Below are 24,801 nucleotides of genomic sequence, written 5' to 3' on the forward strand. Positions count from 1 at the left end.
GAGGTGAGTGGTTCAGAGGTCTGATGGAAGAAGACTTGGTGTGAGTTGGGATATGTCAAATAATGCTGGATGAACCCGAGCAATCAGATGTTTAATCAATCAGTCAGCTTTCCAAAAGCAAAGTTTACCAAAGTGAGTGAACATTATTATAATTGCCCCCTCCACCCACCTTTTGATTCTGACATCTTCCCCTTTCCTTCTCAGTTCTGATGAAGGGTCTCGGCCCGAAACGTTAACTGTTTATTAATTTCCATAGCCGCTGCCTGACCTGCTGAGTTCCTCCAGCATTTTGTGTATGTATCTTAATTGGAGTGTTTTTAACCTTCCCTTTAAATCAGTAGGTTCCGTTTGCTGTGGAGGTATCTGAGGTTCTCCTTCAGGTACTCGTTTTCAGTTAAGATACTCTGGAGGAGATTGGAAACTAGGATCACCGGGAAAAATAGAATCTGAATCTGAATCAGGTTTATTGTCACTGACATAGTGAGTAGTGAAATTTGTTATTTTGTGGCAGCAATGCAGCGCAAGCATAGTAAATTATGTCAATAAAAAACGAAATAAATAGTGCAAAAGAGAAATAGCAAAGTAGTGTTCGTGGGTCCATGGGCCGTTCAGAAACCTGATGGACGATAGATGCTGCCTTCTTGAGGCACTGTCTTTAGAAGATCTCCTTGATGGTGGGAAGGCTTGTGCCCGTGCTGGAGATGGCTGAGTCTACAAGCCTCAGAAGCCCCTTACGATCCTGTGCATTGGAGCCTGCATACCAGACAACCTGTCAGAATGCTCTCCACCGTACATCTGTAGAAATTTGTTAGAGTCTTTGCTGACATACCAAATCTCCATGTACTTTTGAATAACAGTCACTCATAGAAAACACACCAGGCAAATTTATACACAGGAAGCTTCCCTTAGTGGTCTGGGAAATGGCCATGTTCTCTGTTTTACTGACGTGGGATAAGGGAGCAAATATTGGTGATGACTTGGCAAATATTGGTGACAATTTGCACTTCATCTGTGCTCCTATCTGAGCTGTGAACTCCCCTTTAATTTGGGTTTCTCCCATATCTACCAGAGCACTGACCCATCCACTGGTAGATATGGGAGAAGCTACCTCGCGCTTAAAAATCTCCCTTAAACAAAACTTCTTCAGTAAGGCCTTTCTCGCTTAATTTGTGCATGGGATCTTGCTCTGTATAAATTGGCCAACATACTTCCTGCATCCCCCCCATGAATGCCGTTCACTGTAAAATACTTTGGAGCACAGTGCAATAGTTTACTTGATAATGGCCTGAGAATCTCCTTTAGGCGAGATAAATACTGGCCCAGGATGTGAGCAGAATGCCCTTCTGCATTCACATTCGAGAACAGACAGGGCCTCGGTTTGCTATCTTGTAATTGGAATACAGTAGAGGTCTCAGACAACTGCAGGCCAGAGGAAATTACGGAGATAGGAGCAGTCGTGATGGGAATTGAAGCAAAATGAGAATGTTGAAATAAGGTGGTCACCAGGAGGAAGAGCGGGATTAGAAGCAAAGAAGGTTAAAGATAAAGATTAGATTAGCTTTGTTTGTCACATGTATAGTACATTGTAACATCAAAACAGAGTGCAATTGCATCAAATCAGCGAGGATTGCGCTCAGCATTTCTCAAGTGTCACACACTTCTGATGCCAGTATTATATGCCGAACCCTCACTAACATCTTTGACATGTGGGTGGATATGGGAGCACCTGGAGGATACCCATGCAGTTATAGGGAGAACATACAAAGTCCCTACAGGCAGCAGTGGAATTGAACCCTGACTGGTGAAAGCTGGCGCAGTAAACCGTTACGCTTCAGGGTGATGGATGAGCAGTACAAGTGCAGGTGTGAGAGCAGTCTTTTGGATGACCTGAAGTCCACACCGAGGGCAAAGTGGGAGCGAGGCAAGAAGCGTGTTAGATTAATCAAACCTCACGCCAGCAAAGGCACAAATGAGTAGAGGCAAGGTATTATGGAAATTGGTGGCTTTGGAAGTGGTCCATAAGGTATGAGAGCAGAATTAGGCTGTTCAGCCTATTGAGATTTCTCTGCCATTCAGTCATGACCACATTTTTCATCTCATTCTCTCGCTTTCTCCCCAAAACCCTTAACCCCCTTACCAATTAAGAACCTATCAATTTCTGTCTTAAAATACACACAGTGACTTGGCCTCCACAGGTCTCTGTGGCAACAAATTCCACAGATTTACCACCATCTGGCCGAAGAAATTAATCCTCACTTCAGTTCTAAAGGGACATCCCTTTATTCTGAGGCTGTGTTCTCAGATCCTGCATTCTTCTGCCAACGGAAACATCCTCTTCACATCCACTCTATCCATGGAGTAAATGTCAATGGGATACCCCTTCATCCTTCTGAACTACATCAAGTACAGGCCCAGAGCCTAAAATACTCCTTATATCTTTCATTCTGGTGAACCTCTCTTGACCCTCTCCAATTCTTGCCTTAGATATAGAGGGCCTGAAGCTGCTCAAAATGTTTCAAATGCTGTCTGACCAGTATTACTTTTACTATTGCTTTTATATTCTAGTCCTCTTGAAATGATACTCACATTGCAATTGCTTTCCTTACTACTGACTCAGCCTGCAAGTCAACCATGAAGATGGTGGACACTTTCAAAGATTCATGGCCCAGTCCTAACACTGATCACCTTCCTCCTTGAAAAGAAGTTAGTTAGTTTGTGTTTGGTGTGTCTTATCTTACTTTTGGCCTTAGTTTTACTTTTTCACTATTGTTCCTTTCAGACTTAACTCTGCCAAGACAGGCCACACTCGTGGGCCTATGCTGTGCTGTCATGTCTCATCCGGAGCACACACCAACCACAAGTATGTACCGCGGAGAGCTGTCCTTTACGTGCCTGGGAACGATGAAAGAAAACTCCAGAAGATACCCAATCTCCGTGTAGATTGTGCTGTACTCGACTGCGAAGATGGAGTTGCATTAAACAGAAAGGTACTTCAAGTTTGAACATACAGTACAATAGAAGCACAATACAATGCAGAATATCGCTAGTCAAAGCCTTCAGTTTCCCTTGGAGCTTAGAAGAATAACAGATGCCAACATTGAAACGTTTTGTGTTCAGATGGCTTGCCAGGGTAGAATCAAGGATCTCAAACACTGGGGAGTGAAGTCCCAATTACCTGGGAGCATGTAGCAGGGCAGGAGGGAGAAGCAGAGCTAATGGTTAAGGTCAGCAACATTTCATCAGAATGGGAGAAATGAGAAAACAATTGTGTTTTAGGCAGAGAGAGCAAAGGTGATGTCTATGACAGTCAGACCTATGCATGTTTCAGCTCACACCCAATATTGAATTCAGCCTTAAGTAACTTTTAACCAGTTTTTTCCAGAACTGAAAAAGAATGAGAACATGTGGGTTTTAAGCTATTGTAATTAGTTTACCAGATGCCCTTTTCCTTGTTGATGTTTTTGTGTAGTTATTACAGTTTTCCTCATTATTATCTATGCCACTCATTCACTTTTCTTCATTCCTGAATCAGAATCAGAATCAAGTTTATTACAAGACCATAAGATATAGGAGCAGAATTAGGCCATTTGGCCCATCGAGTCTGCTCCACCAATTCATCATTGCTGATCCAGTTTTCCTCTCAACTCTATCTCCTGCCTTCTCCCCATATTCTTTTATGACCTGACCAATCAAGACTCTATCAAACTCTGCCTTAAATATACCCAATGACTTGGCCTCCACAGTTGCCCATGATTCACCACTTCCTGGCTAAACAAATTCCTCCTCATCTCCGTTCTAAAAGGACATTCCACTGTTCTGAGTCTGTGTACTTTGGTCCTAGACTCTCCCACCATAGGAAACATCCTCTTCACATCCACTCTACAAGGCCTTTCACCATTCAATAGGTTTCGATGAGGTCACCCCTCATTCTGATGAATTCCAGTGAATTCACGCCAGAGCCATCAAATGCTGTACATATGGCAGGCCATTCAATCCGAGAATCATTTTCATGCACCTCCTTTAAACTCTGTCCAGTTTCAGTACATCCTTTCTAAGGGGCCCAAACTTGTTCACAATATTCCAAGCGAGGCGTCAACAGTGCTTTATAAAGTCTCAACATTACATCCTTGCTTTTATATTCTAGTCCTCTTGAAATGAATGCTAACATTGCATTTGCCTTCCTCACCACAGACTGAACCCACAAATTAACGTTTAGGGAATCCTGCACAAGGGCTCCCAAGTCCCTTTGCACCTCAGTTTTTTGTATTTTCTCTCCACTTAGAAAATAGTCAGCCCTTTCATTTCTTCTACAAAAGTGCATGACCATACACTTCCTGACATTGTATTCCATCTGCCATTTCTTTGTCCATTCTCCTAATCTGCCTAAGTTCTTCTGTAGCCTCTCTACTTCGTCAAAACTACCTGCCCCTCCTCCTATCTTCATATCGTCTACAAACTATAACAATGCCATCAATTTCATCATCCAAATCATTGACATGTAATATTAGAAGAATCAGTTCCAACAGTGACCCCTATGGAACACCACTAGTCCCCGGCAGCCAAACAGAAAAAACTCCCTTTATTCCCACTCTTTGCCGTCTGCCAATCAGCCACTGCTTTATCGATGCTAGAATCTATCCTGTAATATCATGGGCTTGTAGCTTGTTAAGCAGCCTCATGTGTGGCACCATGTCATAGGCCTTCTGAAAATCCAAGTACACAACTTCAATCAATTCTCCTTTGTCTCTCCCGCTTGTTATTTCTTCAAAGAATTCCAACAGATTTGTCAGGCAAGACCACAATAACTACGGCCTATTTCATCATGTGCCTCCAAGTATCCTGATATCTCATCCTTAAGTATTGACTCCAACATCTTCCCAACCACTGAGGTCAGACTGCCCCTCTCCTTCCTTGAAGAGTGGAGTGATATTTACAATTTTCCAATCTTCTGAAACCATTCCAGAATCTTGTGATTCTTGAAAGATTATTACTAGTGCCTCCACGATTTCTTAAGTCACCTCTTTCAGAACGGAGGGGTATCTGATCCAGGTGACTTATCTACCTTCAGACCTTTCAGTTTCCCAAGAACCTTCTCTAGTTATGGTAACTTCACACACTTCATGCCCCGACACATGGAACTTCCATGTGTCTTCCACTGTGAAGACTGATGCAAAATACTTATTCAGTTCATCCTCCATTTTGTTGTCCCCCATTACTACCTCTCCAACATATGTCATGACATTTATTGTTTTGTGGTAGCAGTATTGTGCAATATATAAAAATTACCATAAGTTACAGAAGTAAATCAATAGTGCAAAAGAGGAGCTTGGAGGTAGTGTTCATGGACCGTTCAGAAATCTGATGATGTAGGGGAGGAGGCTGTTCGGAAAGCATAGAGTGTGGGTCTGCAGGCTGCTGTACCTCCTCCCTGAATGGTAGTAATGGGAAGAGGGCATTTCCTGGATGGCAAAGGTCCTTAGTGATGCCCTCTTGAGGCACCACCTCTTGAAGATGTCCCTGATGGTGGGAAGGGTGGATATCTCTGCATCATTGCCTCTGATGGTGTTACCCATGGCTCAGGTCGTGGCTATAAGTCAGAGGGGTTTGGGCTTAAATCACACCCCAGGGCATACTGTTTAAAAATAAATAACAAAGATTAACTTTATTTGTCACATGTACACGGAAACATACAGTGAAATACATTGTTTTGCATTAATGACCAACATAGTCCAAGGCTATGCTGGGGGCAGCCTGCAAGTGTTGGAATGCTTCCATCGTAACATGCCCACATCTTACTAACCCTTACCGACCCCTATGACTTTTGATTGTGGGAGGAAACTGGGGCATCTGGAGTAAATCCATGGGAGGAACCTATGAACTCCTTACAGATAGCGGTGGGAGTTGAACACCTGTAAAGCATTATGAGGGCCAACGTGCTACTGTGCCGCATCTGGATTGTACTGAGGGTGTGCTCCAGTGCTGAAGTCACGATCTTCCATATGAGATATTAAACCAAGCCCCATCTTTTCCAAGAGTAACACACTGGAGGAACTCAGCAGGTTAGAAAGCATTTATAGAGAGAATAAAAGTTGATGTTTCGGGCTGAGATCCTTCATCAGGACTGAAAAGAAAGATGGAAGAAGCCAGAATAAAAGGGTTGGGGGGAGAGGAAGGAAGATGAGTTGATGGACAATAGGTGAAATCAGGTGAAAGGAGGAAGATAAGGAGATAGGATGGAGAAGTAGGAATGATGTAACAAGCTGGAATGTGCTAGATGGAAGACGTAAAGCAGGGGTCCCCAACCTTTTTTGCACAGCGGACCAGTTCAATATTCTTACGGACTGGCCGACCGGGAGGGTCGTGTTCAAGTAGGGTTAAACTCACCTCAATATGTCTTTTACAGTTAGGGTTGCCAACTTTCTCACTCCCAAATAAGGGACAAAAGTAGCAGTCAAATCCTGATGAAGGGTCCCGGCCCAAAACGTCGACTGTACCTCTTCCTATAGATGCTGCCTGGCCTGCTGCGTTCACCAGCATTTTTTGTGTGTGTTGACGGGACACTTGTGTTTACCCCGATCAAGATTACCATCACCATGAAGCCTTGTGCGGGCACCTGTGTGTGCATGCGTGACGTTCGCATATGTGACGTGTGCATGTGCGTACATGCCGATTTTTTCCCACCAATTGGTTTTGGCTTAATCTTCCCGACTACACTGTACATACATTATTTGTACTTTATATAGGCTGTGTATTTATCATATTATTAATGCTTTGACTATATGTTAGAGTTATTTTAGGTTTTATGTGTTATTTGATATGATTTGGTAGGTTATTTTTTGGGTCTGGGAACACTCAGAAAAATTTTCCCATAGAAATTAATGGTAATTGCTTCTTCGCTTTATACCATTTTGGCACGAAAGGTTTCATAGGCACGCTCTACCTTAGTGGGGGAAATACGGGACAAGGACAGTCCCGTATGGGACAAACCAATTTAGTCCAATATATGGGATGTCCCAGCAAATATGGGACAGTTGGCAACCCTATGTTCAAGTTCAACAGTGCGTGACGGGGAATGAGGAAAGGTGTAGCTGACTCATATCATTTCCTTGCGGCCCGGTAGCACATGCTTTACAGCCCGGTACCGGTCCGCAGCCTGGTGGTTGGGGACCACTGACGTAAGAGACTGAAGAGGAAGAAATCTGATAGGAGAGGACAGTGGACCATAGAATAAAGGTAAGGAGATGAGATCTAGAGGGAGGAAGGTATGGGCATGTCATGCTAGTGGGGGAGAGAAAAGAGAAGAGGTAAAGGGGTTAGTGGGATGAGGAGAAACAAAGAATGGGGGTGGGGGGGTGAGATGGGAGTGGTTACCGGAAGTTAGAAAACTCCCAGCATATGTACCTCCTATTTCTAACAAAGTAGCCACTGAGTGTATGTTCATGATCTTTTGCTGCTGTAGCCCATCTACTTTATGGTTCAATGTATTATGCGTTCAGAGACGCTCTTCTACACACCACTGTTATAAAGCATAGTTATCTGAGTTGCTGTCACCTTCATGTAAATTTGAACCAGACTGGCAATTCTCCTGTGACCTCTTTTATTAACAAGGTGTTTGTGCACCATTCTTTGTAAACTCTAGAGATTGTTGTGCTTGAAAATCCCAGGGAATCAGCAGTTTCTTAGATACTCAAACCTCCCTGTCTGGCACCACCAATCATTCCATGGTCAAAGTTACTTTTCCTCCCCATTCTGATATTTGGTCTGAACATCAACTGAACCTCTTGACCATGTCTGCATACTTTTCTGCATGGAGTTGCTGCCACGTGATTGGCTGATTAAATATTTGCATTAACAAGCTGGTGTACAGGTGTATCTAATAAACTGTTCACTGAGTGTATTGCTCAGTTCCGGAACTGGGGTGTTCTACCAGATATCAAAACACTTTAGAAGATTCGCACCATAGAAGGAGGCCTTTCAGCCCCTGAATGAATCCCACAGATTTACCACCTACTGGCTAACAAAATTCCTCCTTATCTTTACTTTGAAGGGACCTCCTTCGTTTCTGAGGCTAATCCCTCTTTTTCCTTGACTCTATCACTATCGGAACCATTCTCTCCACATCCATTCTATCTAGGCCTTTCAATATTTGATATGTTTCAATGAGATCTCCTCTCCCGCCCCACCTCATTCTTCTAAACTTCAGCGAGTACAGACCCTGAGCAATCAAACGCTCCTCATACATTAACCCCTTCATTCCTATGAACATCCTATGGTCTCTCTCCAATGCTGGCACAAAAACCAACTGCTCAGAATACTCCAAATGCAGTCTGACCAATGCCATATAAAGCATTAGCTTTAGTGCTTCCTTTTCACTGTCTTGTGCATATGTGCATGCACTAAATCACTTCTCATCCTGCTTGTTCCAAATCAAGTAGCTCCATTTTAGCCAATTTGTCTTGCCTAAAGGTTTTCCCTCAGTTAATATCACTATTGAAGCACATACCACCAGGCTCAAGGACAGCTTCTATCCCACTGTTATGACTATTGAACATTTCCTTTGTACAATAAAATAGACTCTTGACCTCACAATCTACCGTCTTATGACCTTGCACTTTATTGTCTTGTCTGCACTTTCTCTGTAATGGTAACACCTTATTCTGTACAAACAAGAGAAAATCTGCAGATGCTGGAAATCAAAAGCAACACACGCAAAGTGCTGGAGGAACTCAGCAGGTCGGGCTGCATCTGTGGAAAAGTGTAAACAGCCGACGTTGCAGGCTGAGACCCTTCATCAGGATTTTATTCTGCAGTCTGTTATTGTTTTCCCTTGTACTACCTCAAAATGCACTGTTGTAATGAACTGATCTGTGTGAATGGCATGCAGGGTAAATTTTCACCACACCTCAGTACTTGTGACAATAAATAAACGTATTACCAAATGTTGGTTAAGTTACCATCATGATATTCTTCAGGGAGCTAGTTTGAAGCAAGTTAGCTCTCAAGATTCCTACATTACAAAACTGAATGTACTTCAGTAGTCCTGAAATGACAGAAGGATGGAGAGAGGAACGCCCTTTTCCTTAAGCTGCTCGTTTGCTGCCTCACAGTTGCTCTCCACTGTTCTTGCTGCAAACACTGACACGATCAGCTTCCCACCATCTGCCCTTCAGTGCAGTCTCCAGCCTCAATCCCCTATCGTTCTGCTTCCCTTCCACCTGACTGAACTTTTGCCACAGAACTACTTATCACAGCACCACGTGCAAACCAGAGATCGATAGATTTTGGAGTATTAAAGGAATCGAGGTATTTGGATTGAGTGCAGGAAGTGGCTCTGAGGTAGGAGATCAGCTGTGTCCTTGATGAATGGAGGAATAGCCTAAAAGGACTGAATGACCTTCTCTGTGTCTATTCCTTACATCCTTATGCCCTCTCAAGACAACCCTGATAAAGCACCAGCATTGCTTTCAAAAGTGATGTCTGCAGATAATGAATTGTTAACGAGAGGCAGGACTCTGTAGAGAAAAAACATTGGGCCAAATGGTTTTCATTCTGCAGAGAACCACAGGGAACACCCTCTTCATGGTTCAACTCTTCTCCAACTGCACATCAAGCTGTTGGAATCTGAGCCAAGCCGAGATTCCAGTAGTTCTGGCCTCCAGATCCACACTGGAACATTGGCATATGGTATTGGGATTGGTTTATGAATGTCATATGTACCAAGATACAGTAAGTAGCTTGTCTTTCATACTGTTCATACTGTCTATAATAATCAAATCATTACATAGCACGTTGAGCTAGAATAAGGTACTACAATAACAGTGCAGATTAACAGAGCAGCATGGTAGTATAGTGGTCAGCACAACGCTTTACAGTACAGGTGACCTGGGTTCAATTCCCGCTGCTGCCTGTAAGGAGTTTGTACGTTCTCCCTGTGACCATGTAGGTTTCCTCCGGGTGCTCTGGTTTCCTCCCACAGTCTAAAGATAGGTAAATTGGTCATAGTATATTGTCCCGTGATTAGGCTATGATTAAATTGGGAGATTGCTGGTGGCACAGCTGGAAGGGCCTGTTCCTCACTGTATCCCAATAGATTAATTGATAGTTAGATACAGTATGCCATGAAATGTGTTGTGTTGTGGCAGCAGTTCAGTGTAATGCCCTGGTTCATATTTTTTACTGTTATGCTGTTCTGTGCGAGCTGCTTGTTTTCAGCTTATGTTTGGGTTATTGTTGAAGGTAAGAGAGAGGCGAAATGTGTGCTATCCAATTAGGATAGTCAGATTAAGGGGAGATTTCTCTGGTGAGTGACACTAAGGTTGGGCTTGGGGCCGTTGTTCGAGAGGAGATGAAGAAAGAAGATGCTGGGGAGAGCCAATCGTAGCATACGATCCGGTGAGAGACCCGTTCGTTCGAGATGGATTGCAAACGACATTCGGAAGGTGGTGTGTGCTTTCACGTTGACTGAGGGCCCAGCGTGTGAGTGACAGGGAAGTTCAAGATGAACTCCAACCTGTCCACATTTCACTGTTTAATTAGAATGGACCTTTGCTTTTTGTTTGGTAGTAGAAATAAATGTGCTGACTATTTTCTAAACGAGGAGAAAATCTAAGAATCTGAGATGCAGAGGGACTTGGGAGTTTTTGTGCAGAACACCCTGAAGGTTAACTTGCAGGTTGAGCCTGTGGTGTGCAAGGCAAAGGCCATGTTAACATTTGTTTCAAGAGGTCTAGAATACAAGAGCAAGGATGTGATGCTGAATCTTTAAAAGGTGCTGGTGAGGCCTCACCTTGAGTATTGTGAACAGTTTTGGGCCCCTCATCTTAGAAAAGATTTGCTGGCACAGAAGAGGGTGCAGAGAACAAGGATGTTTCCAGGAATTAAAGGGTTATCATACGAGGAATGTTTGATGGCTCTGGAATTCAGAAGGATAAGGGAGGATCTCATTGAAGCCTTTCAAATGTTGAAAGGCCTAGACAGAGTAGATGTGGAAAGGATGTTTCCCATGATGGGAGAGTCGAGGACAACAGGACACAGCCTCAGGATAGAGGGGCGCCCTTTCAAAACAGTGATGTGGAGAAATTTCTTTAGCCAAGGGGTGGTGAATTTGTGGAAGTTGTTGCCACATGCAATTGGAGGCCAGGTCGTTGGGTGTATTTAAGGCAGAGATTGATACATTCTTGATTGGTCATGGCATCAAAGGTTACGGGGAGAAGGCCGGGAACTGGGATTGAGGAGGAGAGAAAAAAAAACGATCAGCTATGATTGAGTGGCGGAACAGACTTGATGAGCCAGATGGTGTAATTCTGCTCCTGTGTCTTATGGTCTTTCCACTGTATAGTGGCCCCTCCATACATGATGGTGAGGCAACCAATTAGAATGCTGTACATGGTACATCCGCAGAAAATATGCTTGAGTCTTTGGTGAGATACCAAATCTCCTCAATCTCCTAATGAGATACAGTCACTGCTGTGTCTGCTTTGTAATTGTATTTATATCTTGGAGCCAGGATAGATCTTCAGAGATGCCTGCAAGCCTTCCATTGTTACCTAACCTACTCTGCCTGCCCTGCCCACTGGACTTGCTTGATTTACCCTCTATATTTTCCTTCCTACCTGCTGCATGGGCAGTCACCACTGATGGTACGTTTGAGCGGCAGATCCTGTCTGGCCCTGTGTCTGTTTATGAGTGCTAATCAAAAAACGTCAGAGCTATTTGGCATTAACTTGTATCTCTATGTCACTTTAACACAATAAACTTGGTGCTGCATTCCATATTTCACTCTTTAAACCTCTCCTCCTTTCGTTCTCCCTTTAAAATTAAACCTCCTTCTTTGTCAAAGCTTTTGGTTTCCTGCCATACCTCTCTCTGTATCACATTGTTAGATTTTATTTGATAACACTCGTGTGCAGCACCTTGGGGCGTCTTCCTATGTTAAAGACAACGTATAAATCATTATTGTTAATGCAGACTTCACCCATCTGGTGAAAAAATTCATGTAGCCCATCTGAGTTTAACCATGCAGAAAGACCCTGTGCCCTTTCCATCATGGTTTCCAGCTGTTTATTACAGAATTTCACTGATATTTTTATTTTAACTGCTCCACCAAGAGTCAGTTTCACACAATGGTTTGAATGAGGTTGAGCATTTCCTTAGCCTCACTGGACTGCCAAAGCGTGTGGGCACTGGTGTGCTGATTTGAGAAGGCGAGCGAGCCATTTAGGCACAGCAAGATCCCACAAATAGCAGTGAGTCGGCGGAGTGAATATTGTGTGAAGTAAATGTTTCATAGTACAGCACAGGAACAGGCCATTCTGCCCACAGTGTTGTGCTGAACCAGCTAAAAAGCAAATTATAAACAGCCAGACACTAATCCCTCCTACCTACGCCATATCCATACCCCTCCATGTTCCATACATCCATTTGCCTATCCAAACATCTCTTAAAAGCATCTAATATATTTGCCTCTACCACCATACCAGGCAGCGCATTCCAGGCATCTACGACTCTCTGAGTAAAAAAAAACTTACCCCTCACATCTCCTTTGAACCTACCCCTCTCACCTTCAGTGCATGCCCTCTTGGTATTAGACATCTCAACCCTGGGAAACAGATACTCTCTGTCCACTCTATCGATGCCTCTCATAATCTTTAAACCTCTATCAGATCTCCCCTCAGCCTCCAGTGCCCCAGCGTAAACAACCCAAGTTTATCCAGGTTCTTGTGATAGCACATACCCTCAAGCCAGGCAGCATCCTGGTAAACCTCTTCTGCACCCTTTCCAAATCCTCAACATCCTTCCTGTAGTGCGGCAACCAAAACTGTGTACCTAACCAGAGTTTTATAAAGTTGCAACATAAACTCTTGACTTTTGAACTCAGTGCCTTACTAACAAAAGCAAGCATTCCATAAGCCTCCTTCACCACCTTATCGATCTGTGTGGCCACTTTCAAGGAGCTATGAACTTGGATCCCAAAATCTCTCTATTCAACAACACTGGTAAGGTTTTTGCCCCCAATAGAGTACTACCTCCTTGCATTTGCCCTACTAAGGTGCAACACCTCACATTCATCTGGGTTAAACTCCATCTGCTATTTCTCTGCCCTTATCCGCAACTGATCTATATCATGCTGTATTCTTTGCTAGTCTTCTACACTATCCACAACTCCACAAATTTTGGTGTCAGCCACAAACTTATTAACCCACCCATCTACATTTTCATCCAGGTCATTTATATACACCACAAACAGCAGAGATCCCAACACAGATCCCTGTGGAACACCACTAATTACAGACTCCAGCTTGAATAAGTCCCTTCAACCACTACCCTCTGTCTTGTATGCACAGTCCAGTTCTGAATCCTACCAGCCAATTCACCACGGACCCCATGCATCTTCACCTTCTGGATTAGCCTCCCATCATGGACTTTGTCAAATGCCTTACTAAAATCCATGTAGGCAACATCCACTGCCCTACCCTCAACATCCTCTCTCGTCATCTTGTCAAAAAACTCAATCGAGTTGGTAAGGCCTGACCTGCCACACACAAAGCCCTGCTGGCTCTCCTTAATTAGACCATGGGTCTCCAAATGCTCATATATCCTATCCCTAAGAATTTTTTCCAGCAATTTCCAGACTCACCAGTCTATAGGTCCCAGGATTTCCTTTGTTCCTTCTTAAATAGAGGTACAACATCAGCCACTCATCAGCCCTCCAGGACCTCGCCTGTGGCTAGAGAGGACATGAAGATACTGGTCAAGGGCCTAGAAATCTTGTTTCTTACCTCTTTCAGTAACCTGGGGTAAATTCCATCAGGCCCTGGGAACTTACCCACCTTAATACTCATTAGGAGGCCCAACACTTCCTCCTCCTTCACCTCTAAACTGCCTAACATACTTATGCACTCAACACTGATCTCCTGGTCCTCTATATTGTTTTCTTTGGTAAAAACTGAAGCAAAGTACTCATTCAATGCCTCACGCACATTCTCCGCAGACAAGCAAATGTTCCTCTCTTTATTCTTGAGTGGTCCCACCCTCTCCCTGGTTATCGTCTTGCTCTTGATGTATGTATTGAATGCCTTAGGATTCTCTTTGATCCTACTCATCAAGGACTTTTCATGACCCCCTCCTGGCTTTCTTAATTCCTTTCTTTAGTTCTTTTCTGGCTTCCTTATACTCCTCATGTGTCTCCTTTGATCTCAACTTCCAAAGTTGTACACACCTTTCCTTTTCCTTCTTGTCCAAATTCATCACCTCTCTGGACATCCAAGGTTCCCTTACCTTGCCATTCTTGACCTTCCTTCTAACAGGAACGTACCTTTCCTGTACTCTGTGTAATTGATCTTTAAATACCCTCCACATGTCAGATGTGAACTTGCCAGAGGAAAGGTGTTCCCAATGAACTCTTCTTTGTTCCTGCTTAATGCCCTCAGAATTTGCCCCACTCCAATTTAAAATCGTCTGACAAGGGCCATACCTATCCTTATTTATAGCTGTCCTGAAAGTTAAGGAGTTGTGGTCACTGTTCCCTAACTAATTGTTCACCCACTGAAAGGTCAGTTACCTGGCCAGGCTCATTACCCAATACCAGATCCAGTACAGACATTTCTGTCATTGGCTCATCCACATATTGATTTAAGAAACTTTCCTAGATACACTTAACAAATTCTGCCACATCTAAACCCTAAGAAGGTCCCAGTTTATTTTAGGAAAGTTGAAATCCCCTATGATAACAACCCTATTATTTTTACACATTTCCTTAATCTGATTACACATCTGTTCCTCAATGTCCCGGTGGCTATTAGGGGGTCTGTAGTACAATTCCATCCATGTGATTGCATCCTTCCCATTCCTGAGTTCCACCCAGATGGACTCAGTGTCTGACCCCTCCATTATGTCTCTCTGTGATATTGTCCTGGATTAGTCATGCAACCCCACCCCACCCCCAACTTTTAACTCCTCCTCTATCTTTTCTAAAACTTTGAAAATCTGGTACATTAATCATCCTTTCCTGCTCCTCAGTAATGGTTACAACATCGTAGTTCCATGTACTGATCCATGCTCTTAAGTTCATCACGCTTACCCATAATACTCCTAGCATTAAAATATACACACTTCATACCTGTTATTTCAATTTTGCTTTTCAATATCTGCCCTGACATCTACCTTCTGGTCCAGTTCTTCCTTTACCAGCCTGGGGCTCCAGTTCCCAGCCCCCTGCAAAACTAGTTTAAACTCTCCATAATAGCATCAGCAAACCTCCCAGCCGAGATAATTGGTTCCCATCCAGTTCAGGTGCAACCCGACACCACTTGTACAAGTCACCCCTTCCCCAGAAAAAGTTCCAATGATCCAGGAACTTGAATCCCCATCCCATACACCATCTCCTCAACGACTCATTTATCTGTGCTATTACCCCATTCCGACCTGCACTAGCCCATGGCACAGGGAGATTACTATCTTGAAGGTCCTTCTCTTCAGGCTCTTCCCTAACTCTATATACACACCGTGTAGGACCTCTTCCCCTTTTCTGCCTATGTCATTGGTGCGAATATGCTCCACAGCCTCTGGCTGATCCTCCTCCCCCTCATGAATATTCTGCAGCCATTCCGATATATCATGGACCCTAGTACCCAGGAGCCTACCTTCCTTTTATTTGCAGCTGAGTTTAAGTCTCTGATGCTGACACTTACGACACCATGGTGAGAGGCATTGATCATGTGGATAGTCGGAGGCTTTTCCCCAGGGCTGAAATGGCTAACGCAAGAGGGCACAGTTTTAAGGTGCTTGGAAGTAGGTACAGAGGAGATGTCAGGGGTAAGTTTTTTACGCAGAGAGTGGTGAATGTGTGGAATGGACTGCCAGCGATGATGATGGAGGCAGATACAATAGGGTCTTTTAAGAGACTCCTGGATAGGTACATGGAGCTTGGAAAAATAGAGGGCTATGGGTAACCCTAGGTAAATGCTAAAATAATTTCATGTTTGGCACAGCATTGTGGACCGAAGGGCCTGTATTGTGCTGTAGGTTTTCTATATTTCTATTTTTCTACCTGTACAGTCCCAAAAAGAATGTCCTTGCCCAAATCTGCTCTTTTTATACTGACTTCCATAGGGCTCTGACACTGACACTCACACACTCCCTGCGCCTGAGCCGCCAAAGAAAGACTGGACTTCCCTGAGTGCACTTTTTATATTCACACTCCAAACTTCAGTGGGCCTCTGATGCCAACACTTACTGTGCTTGCACAACTCAAAAAAAAACCCCAAGAGGTTCTTGATGCTTTTGCATCAATTTTTGTTTTTACAGAGACTTGGGAAAGGGTTGAGACCTTTGTGATGAGATAATAATTTGTAAAGTAGGCTTTAGGAAGGGTGGGTTAATTCCAGTGGATGGAAAGTGTTTTACTTTTACAAATGCAAAACACAGAAAAAAATTAAAAGGAGAACAAGAGGGCCAGGAATGCAAGTGAAATTTTATTTTTTACTTTAAGCATGGCATGCATGTATCACATGGTGGCGTGATGACATATGCCATTTACGTACTTTTACAGATAGCCCACAATGAATTATGTAAATAACAATGCTTACTCAAGCAATGTATTTACAATATTACTCAGATATTACAGAAATATTAAATATGCCACATTCCTCACTGCTTTGCTATAAACACCAATCCAATGTAAAATGCATCTCAACTATATATAGAGTATAATCTATAATACAACTACTATACAGACATCCACAGCATAGTCAATTTTAAATTGTCCCACTCAGGCCTAAAGATTTAATCGCTGGGAGAATTTCTTACTCTTGTGGGTTAATATCTTTCTTGACAAGGGGGATCACTCTGCTTGGCAGTTAAGTCTTGTGGCTGTGAAACAATCTTGGTTTCTGGGTCTTCTTTCATGGTGGCTGCAGGAGTCAACCCTGAGACTGCAGGAAGTGGCCCCAACAGCTCTGGACACCCCTCTTCTCCTTTTCTGGGCTTTCCTCTCTGAATCTACTTTGATCCTTGCTTCTCTCCCAGTCCTGGCTTCTTTCTCTCTCTCTATCCCACTGTTTCTTTCCCACGTTCTTTCTTTCTTTCATGCCTTTCTCTTTCCCACTCACATTCTTTCTCTCAATCTCATCTCTCCTTTTCAACTTGTCTTTCTTTTTCTTCTTCTAGTTTCTTGTATCTCTGCATTTGCTGATTTCTCAAGAAATTGGGTCTCGCTTATCCTCCTCTCTTTCCATGGCACTTGTGTCATCCTCCTCTTTCTTCTCCTTTTTCTTCTCTCTGGGATATGCATCTTGATCTTGGGAAGGTACACTTAGTTCACTGGAGTATTCTCTTACGTATCCTTCTATTACTCCCTTTACGATCTGATCTCTCCTCTTGGTTTCCTCATACTCAACATTATCTGACAAATCCGCTGTTTTCGTACCTTCATTGATTCCTTTCTTTTAGCCTTGCATTCGCCCAGCTGGGCTTTGTTCTTTGCATCTACTTTTACAACCAGCTTTTTGCCTCCCACTTGAAGTTCATGCAATAACCTTAATGCATGTAGAGTAGATTCAGGTTCTTTACACTAACAAAAGTCAAATACTTGCAATTTTCCTGCAGCTCCTTGAACTCTCTTCCAGCTTAAATCCCAGCGACATTTCACAAGTAACTGCCTGATTAACATACCAGAACCTTTCCCTGACATGCTGCGTACAAAAACTGTTGTAGTCAGACCACTGTTCTCATCACTTTCATGATTACTCTGAGCAGTATCGTTTTTCCTTGGTCCAATATGCTTTCCAACCAGAGGCACAGAGGCAGGCACCAACACCTGTTTTTCCTCAGTTGGGCAACGGTTCACTGTGTACAGCATGGAGACAGTTGTGGCAGCATCCAGAACCTTTCTTAATTCACTTTCAGTTGACCCTATTGCAGAGCATGTAGCATGCAATTGGTGGATGGATCTCCAATCAAGTTGTAGTTGTCTCAGCCAATCACATCCCCACAATGTTGGCCCTCCAGTTTTTACCACTTATAAGCCAAATGTGGCTTGTTGGCTGTTGTATTTCACTGTTACCAGTGTCGTTCCCACAGGAGTTATCTTTTCTCCAATATTAGGTTAGATTAGATTCAACTTTATTGTCATTGTGCCGAGTTCAGATACAAAGCCAATGAAATGCAGTTAGCATCTAACCAGAAATGCAAAGAATAGCATTATTTACAAAATAACTGCGAATAAAAAGTAAGTGCTACAGCACACAAATATAAAAATACGGAGACAGTACAATATGGGTGCAATACTGCTTAGCGCTGTGATGTGATGTTCAGTAGGGTCACAGCCTCAGGGAAGAAGCTCTTCCTGTGCCTGCTGGTGCAGGAGCGGAGGCTCCTGTAGTGCCTATCGGATGGGAGGAGAGTAAAAAGTCCATGGTTAGGGTGAAATGCATCCTGATAAAGTTCTTAGTTAGATATCTGCAGGCTTCAGTTTAGTATTTTTGAAATGCTGTTTAAACTCATTTTGTGGAACAGCAAGAGAGTCCAATGCCGTTTTAATTAATTTGCCTTTCACTTCTGATGTAAGCTATATTGCTTATCTTTTGTTAATTTCCACATTGTAAATCTCAAGGGTACTCAGTTCTGTGACACTCTCATTATCAGATTTTTCATCAACAGCATGCAGATTAATGCTACTTTTGAAACTGCAACTTGACTTTATATCTTTATCTTTGCCCTCTGCAGTGCATTTATTTTTGTCTGCCCAACATGTTCTTTGTATATGTCCTACTTTGTTATATTTTCTGCAAGTTTCAGTTTTAAATCTGCATTGGTCTGGTGTATATGAGCCCCCACCACAACAGTAATACAATTTATCCAACCTGGTTGGTTTCTGTTTAGATTGTGTAATTTTGTTCATGCTCACTTTCATTCCTGACTGCAACTCAATTGCACCTCTGTCTGCTGTTTCCATTGATACAGCTGTTTCAACTGCTCTATTAAATGTAAGTTGTGCTTCAGTTGGGAGCCATTTTTAAATGGTTTCTTGTAAGATTCCACAAAACAAATGACTTCTCAATGCCTCACTTAGCCCATTACTGAACTGACAATGCTTAGACAATTTCTTCAATTCAGCCACGTACACTGAAATGGAGTCCCCTCCCTTTTGATTTCACTTATGAAACCTAAAGCATTCTGCAGTCAGCCGGCATGGTTTCAGTTCTAAATGTTCCTGCATTACTTTCACAATATCAGCAAAATTCATTTTGGCTGATTTGTTTGGAGCAGTTAAGTTTCTAACCAAAATGTTTGCCTTTAAGTCCAATGCACTCAGCAAAATTGGTACTTGTTTCTCACTGCCTATTCCATTTGGTTTAAAATACTGCTCAATTAGCTCAGTAAACAGAACCTGGTGAGAAGTAAAGACCAATGCTTATGCCTGATGGTTCATCTTGGTTTAATAGAAAATGATGTTAGTCCATTTGTGATTAGCCATCTCCAATTCATTAGTATGTCAGCCAGTAACTTAACCATGCTTGCTGAGCCCTCATGCTGGTTATCCACCTGAATAAACTTCTTTCATCCAGTCACAGAGTCAGACCCTTTGAAATGGAAACAGACCCTTTGGCCCAACTCATCCACGCTGACTATGCTACGCACCAAGTTAATCCTATTTACCCGCTTTTGGCAGAAATCCCTTAAATCTGTCCATGTTGTCGTCCAAATATCTTTCAGTAAATGATCATTTGTTGTTTGAGCAGTATGCATCAACCCAGAGAGAGCAGAAATATGGAACACTAAGCCAGTCAGCCAGCATCCATGGAAAGTGAAGCAGAGGTCATGTTTCCCTCTCCATAGGTGCTGCCTGACTTACTAACATAGAAACATAGAAAATAGGTGCAAGAGTAGGCCATTCGGCCCTTCGAGCCTGCACCGCCATTCAGTATGATCATGGCTGATCATCCAACTCAGAACCCTGTACCAGCCTTCCCTCCATACCCCCTGATCCCTTTAGCTACAAGGGCCATATCTATCTCCCTCTTAAATATAGTCAATGAACTGGCCTCAACTGTTTCCTGTGGCAGAGAATTCCACAGATTCACCGCTCTCTGTGTGAAGAAGTTTTTCCTAATCTCGGTCCTAAAAGGCTTCCCCTTTATCCTCAAACTGAGTGTTCATAGCATGTTCTGTTTTTATTTCTGTCTTTAAGAACTGCAGTTTTTTTTATTTTCATTTACTGGATAGAATTCCCCTATTTTACATAAAAATGTTGACATGGGACCCTTAAAGCAAAGATGTAGGGATTGATATCTAATTGTATTTGTTTACAAAATGTGGGTATACTGGCAAGGCCATTGTTTATTTCCCATTTCTAACACCATTTGCAGTGCACCGTCTTCACAATTTGCAGTCCTTCACCCATTCAGTTCTTGAACCAACCAACCAAATCCTAATCACTACAGTTTATGATCTATGTTCCCTGTAAGCTGTGCGCATGTGCACGCACACACACGTTTTTCAACCAGCGCACAAAGGAAATTAATGTGTGTGCAAAAGGTTAGTTACCTAAAATAGTGTAGTAATTAATAATTATACTTATTGAAAATAATCTTTTAGCTAAATGTTTCTGTTAACTAGTTAGTAGTTTTTTCAAATACCACAAAGCACATCACTAATTTACGTCACCTCACCTTTCCTGTTCCGGTTTGTACAATGGCATCACGGTGATCCACAATTCAGATTGTGACTTCACATTTGGCGATGGACAAGTTAATGCCTTATGTCTAAAATATCATGATTTTCTAGCTGAAAATACTGTAATAGTTTAATGATTTCAAATTTCCCATTCAAGAAAAAATTAAATCCAAACTGATTTCAAACGTTGCTCAAATGGTGGCATTTGTACTTCAAAATGAACAGTTTTGCAACCTTGCTCAGTTGATGGACATTGGGGGAACCTTTCTTGCATCTAGTGCAGACTGTGAGCGAGATTTTAGCCTAATGAATCAACTCAAAAACAAGCCGAGAAACTGTTTAGGTGAATGTCATTTGGATATGTTAATGAGAATCAAAAGCTATCAATTGGATGGAAGTTCTATTAGTCTAGATAGAGTTTACAAAGAATGGGTAAATGCCAAAGACAGGAGAGAGAAAAATAACTGGGTGACTTCAATATGTATGTTATTCTGTGCAGTTTTATGTCAAATATTTTGTAAACCTACATAAACTGTGCTATGTGTGCATTCAGTGCCCACATACTTCTGTCACAAGAAAAAAATTTGCACCACATAAGATTTTTGCGTACACTGACTACAAAAAATTAGAGTGAACGTTGTTTATGACTACTTTGATCACCTTACACTAAAATGGATTTTTTGTTCTAATTATGTTCTTTTTCTTGTAAAAAATTTGTATAATTTTAAGTTTTTCTTGTGAATGCCACTTATCCAATGCTATGTTCCTCTGATGCTGCTACAAGATTTTCTTTGTGCCTGTGTATACATGTATATGTGTTGTACTTGTGCATATAGATAGATAGATAGATATACTTCTTTGATCCCAAAGGAAATTACAGTGTCACAGTAGCATTACAAGTGCACAGACATACAAATATTATAAGAGAAGTAAGAAAGAATAAAAAAGAAGTTACCTCAAACAGTAACAGGAGGGGATCATCACTTCCTCGGCTATAGGTTGAATCATTATAGAGCCTAATGGTCAAGGGTAAGTGTGACCTCAGAAACGGCGCTTTGAAGCAGCGTTGTTGTCTTTCTCAGTCTGTTACTAAAAGTGCTCCTCTGTTCAGCCAAGGATGAGAAACATTGTCCAAAACTGCCAGGATTGGATTCAGATCCTTTCTCGGGTGCTGCCAGTGAAGCATTGACATCTTCTCCCCATGACCGTGTCTTACCCCATGTGCAACTGTTTCCTGCTACATACCAAGATGCTGGTCAATTGGCCACTGTAAATTGCCCCTAGTGAGTAGGTGGGTGGTAGAATCTGTGGATGTGGGGAAAATTAAGCAGGGTTACTCTAAATGGGCGGATGATGGTTAGTGCCGAGCTAGTGGGCCGAAGGGTCTGTTTCCATGCTATGTGGCCACATGAGCATTCTCCTGTGTTAGTGGTAAAGGCTTGGATTCAGATTCATTTATCTGATGTACATTGAAACATACACTGAATTGCATTGTTCATATTAATAACCATATAACCATATAACAATTACAGCACGGAAACAGGCCATCTCGGCCCTTCTAGTCAGTGCCGAACTCTTACTCTCACCTAGTCCCACCGACCTGCACTCAGCCCATAACCCTCCATTCCTTTCCTGTCCATATAGCTGTCCAATTTAACTCTAAATGACAACATCGAACCTGCCTCAAACACTTCTGCTGGAAGCTCGTTCCACACAGCCACCCACTCTCTGAGTAAAGAAGTTCCCCCTCATGTTACCCCTAAACTTTTGCCCTTTAACTCTCAACTCGTGTGCTCTTGTTTGAATCTCCCCCACTCTCAATGGAAAAAGCCTATCCACATCAACTCTATCTATCCCCCTCATAATTTTAAATACCTCTATCAAGTCTCCCCTCAACCTTCTACACTCCAAAGAAGAAAGACCCAACTTGTTCAACCTTTCTCTGTAACTTAGGTGCTGAAACCCAGGTAACATTCCAGTAAATCTTCTCTGTACTCTCTCAATTTTGTTGACATCTTTCCTATAATTCGGTGACCAGAACTGTACACAATACTCCAAATTTGGCCTTACCAATGCCTAATACAAATTCAACATTACATTCCAACTCCTACACTCAATGCTCTGATTAATAAAGGCCAGCATACCAAAAGCCTTCTTCACCATCCTATCCACATGAGATTCCACCTTCAGTGAACTATGCACTATTATTCCTAGATCCCTCTGTTCTACTGCATTCCTCAATGCCCTACCATCTACCATGTATGTCCTATTTTGATTAGTCCTACCAAAATGTAGCACCTCACATTTATCAGCCTTAAACTCCATCTACCATCTTTCAGCCCACCCTTCTAACTGGCCTAAATCTCTCTGCAAGCTTTGAAAACCTACTTCAACATTAGAAAAGATTTTAGAAAGTCTCTCCTTCGTCAAATGATAACGATGTACAATTTAAATTGAATCAATGAATGGCTAGCACAAATTGAAGAAAAGTTAACCAACTTCAAAATTCGCATCCAATCCTCCGTCATAAAAGTCAAATTGAGTTCCTTTTCCCAATCCTGTTTAATCTTAGATAAAGGATGCTTATCCCATTGTAATAATAAATTATAAATTCTTCCAACAGGACCCTTGATCGAAGGATTCATACTCGTAGTAGTATCTAACAGGTCAGCCTCCAATATGTAAGGAAAATTACTTAAATATTTTTGTAAAGAATGTCTAACTTGAAGGTATTGCAGAAAGTGTGAGTATGAAAGAGAATATTTATCAATTAATTGTTCAAAAGACATCAATCTATCTTCTTTAAATAAATCCAAAAAAGAATCTATACCTTTATTTTTCCAGAGTAAAAAAATTGGATCACTCAAAGAAGGCTTAAAAAAGTAATTTTGATAAATTAGATCAATTTACTCATGGTATTTCTTTTGTATAATATAACAATAAAAAGATTTGAAAAGAAAGAAAGAAAACCTACTTCATTATCCACAACTGCACAACAACTAAGGATGTGCTGGGGGCCGCCTGCAATTGTCACCACACACTCCGGTATCAGCATGACATTCCCACAATGTTTGGCAGAACACAGCAAGCAACAAAGCAACAGCAACAAGGCACTTTCCTTTTCTCTCTCCCATCTACACACACAGACAGCCCTCCAACTCCAGGACAGGCTTCAGGGCCTCCAGGTTTCAGCCATCGGGCTACGACTTCCAGATTTCCTGTCAACTTTCAGGGCTTCAGTCCTTGATATTGACCCCCAGACTCGCCAATGATAATGCTTGTGAACTGATGTCAGTGGGACCTGGGTGAACAGCTGCAGTGTATTTTGCAGTGTATTGGCATAGCCATGGTGCATCTCTGGTGGAGTGAGTGAATGATTTGGGTGGGGGATGCTATGCCAATAGATGCAATTGGTGTTGAACTTCTTGAGTTTTGTACTCATCCAGGCAAGTGGAGATTATTCTTTCACAGTTCTGTGGAAGCTGGAAGAATTTTGGGTAGTCAGTAGGTAAAGTTATTGACAGCATTTCCTGATATCATGTGAAGTTAACTGGAATTACCTGAGAAGTGCTTTGTGTGATAGTGTTAACCTCAGGAGGGAGCAGATGATCACTTAGCGTTTCTGGCTGAACAGTGGCTGTGAATGCTTCAGATTGCTTCTTGGCAGTCAAGGCCTGAACTCTGCTACTGTTGAGCTTGTGGCCGTTCTTCAAGCCTGTTCCTCTTTCTCCTCCCATTGGCTGTTTAATTGTCCACCATCAATCATGACTGGATGTTGCAGAACTTCAAAGTTCTGCTGTCGTCCCGTGCTTTCACAATCACTTATCACTGTTTATTACACATCTCTTTCGCTAAATAACATGCATATTGTCCTTTCCTGTAGCTTTACCATATTGGGACCCCATTTTTCAGTACACCAATAACTACTCCCGTTATATTCTTCTACCATCCTCAGTCAACTATGGTTAGTCACCTGGCTTCATATTAACAGCAGAATGTGGGATATGCAAGGCCATGAGGCTGCTATTCAAGTTCTGCTGACATTGATGGCTCACAGTTCTTGATGCATGTACCAATTATTGAGGTCAGATCTATTCTGAACCAATGACGCTTTGCCTGAGGATAATG

At 42.3% G+C, this 24,801-nt stretch overlaps 1 protein-coding gene across 2 annotated transcripts in view; it reads left to right on the plus strand.

The window, feature by feature from the left end:
• Positions 1-24,801, plus strand: part of clybl (citrate lyase beta like) — a 153,749-nt gene that overhangs the window by 99,022 nt on the left and 29,926 nt on the right. For both annotated transcript variants that reach the window (XM_072258847.1, XM_072258846.1), the window contains exon 3: positions 2,780-2,987. In XM_072258847.1, coding sequence (XP_072114948.1) covers positions 2,817-2,987 — 171 coding nt within the window. In that variant the 5' untranslated portion in view covers positions 2,780-2,816. The remainder of the gene's footprint in view (positions 1-2,779; positions 2,988-24,801) is intronic.

The sequence above is a fragment of the Mobula birostris genome, chromosome 5 (assembly GCF_030028105.1).
Source record: "Mobula birostris isolate sMobBir1 chromosome 5, sMobBir1.hap1, whole genome shotgun sequence".
NCBI classification, from domain to species: Eukaryota; Metazoa; Chordata; class Chondrichthyes; order Myliobatiformes; family Myliobatidae; genus Mobula; species Mobula birostris.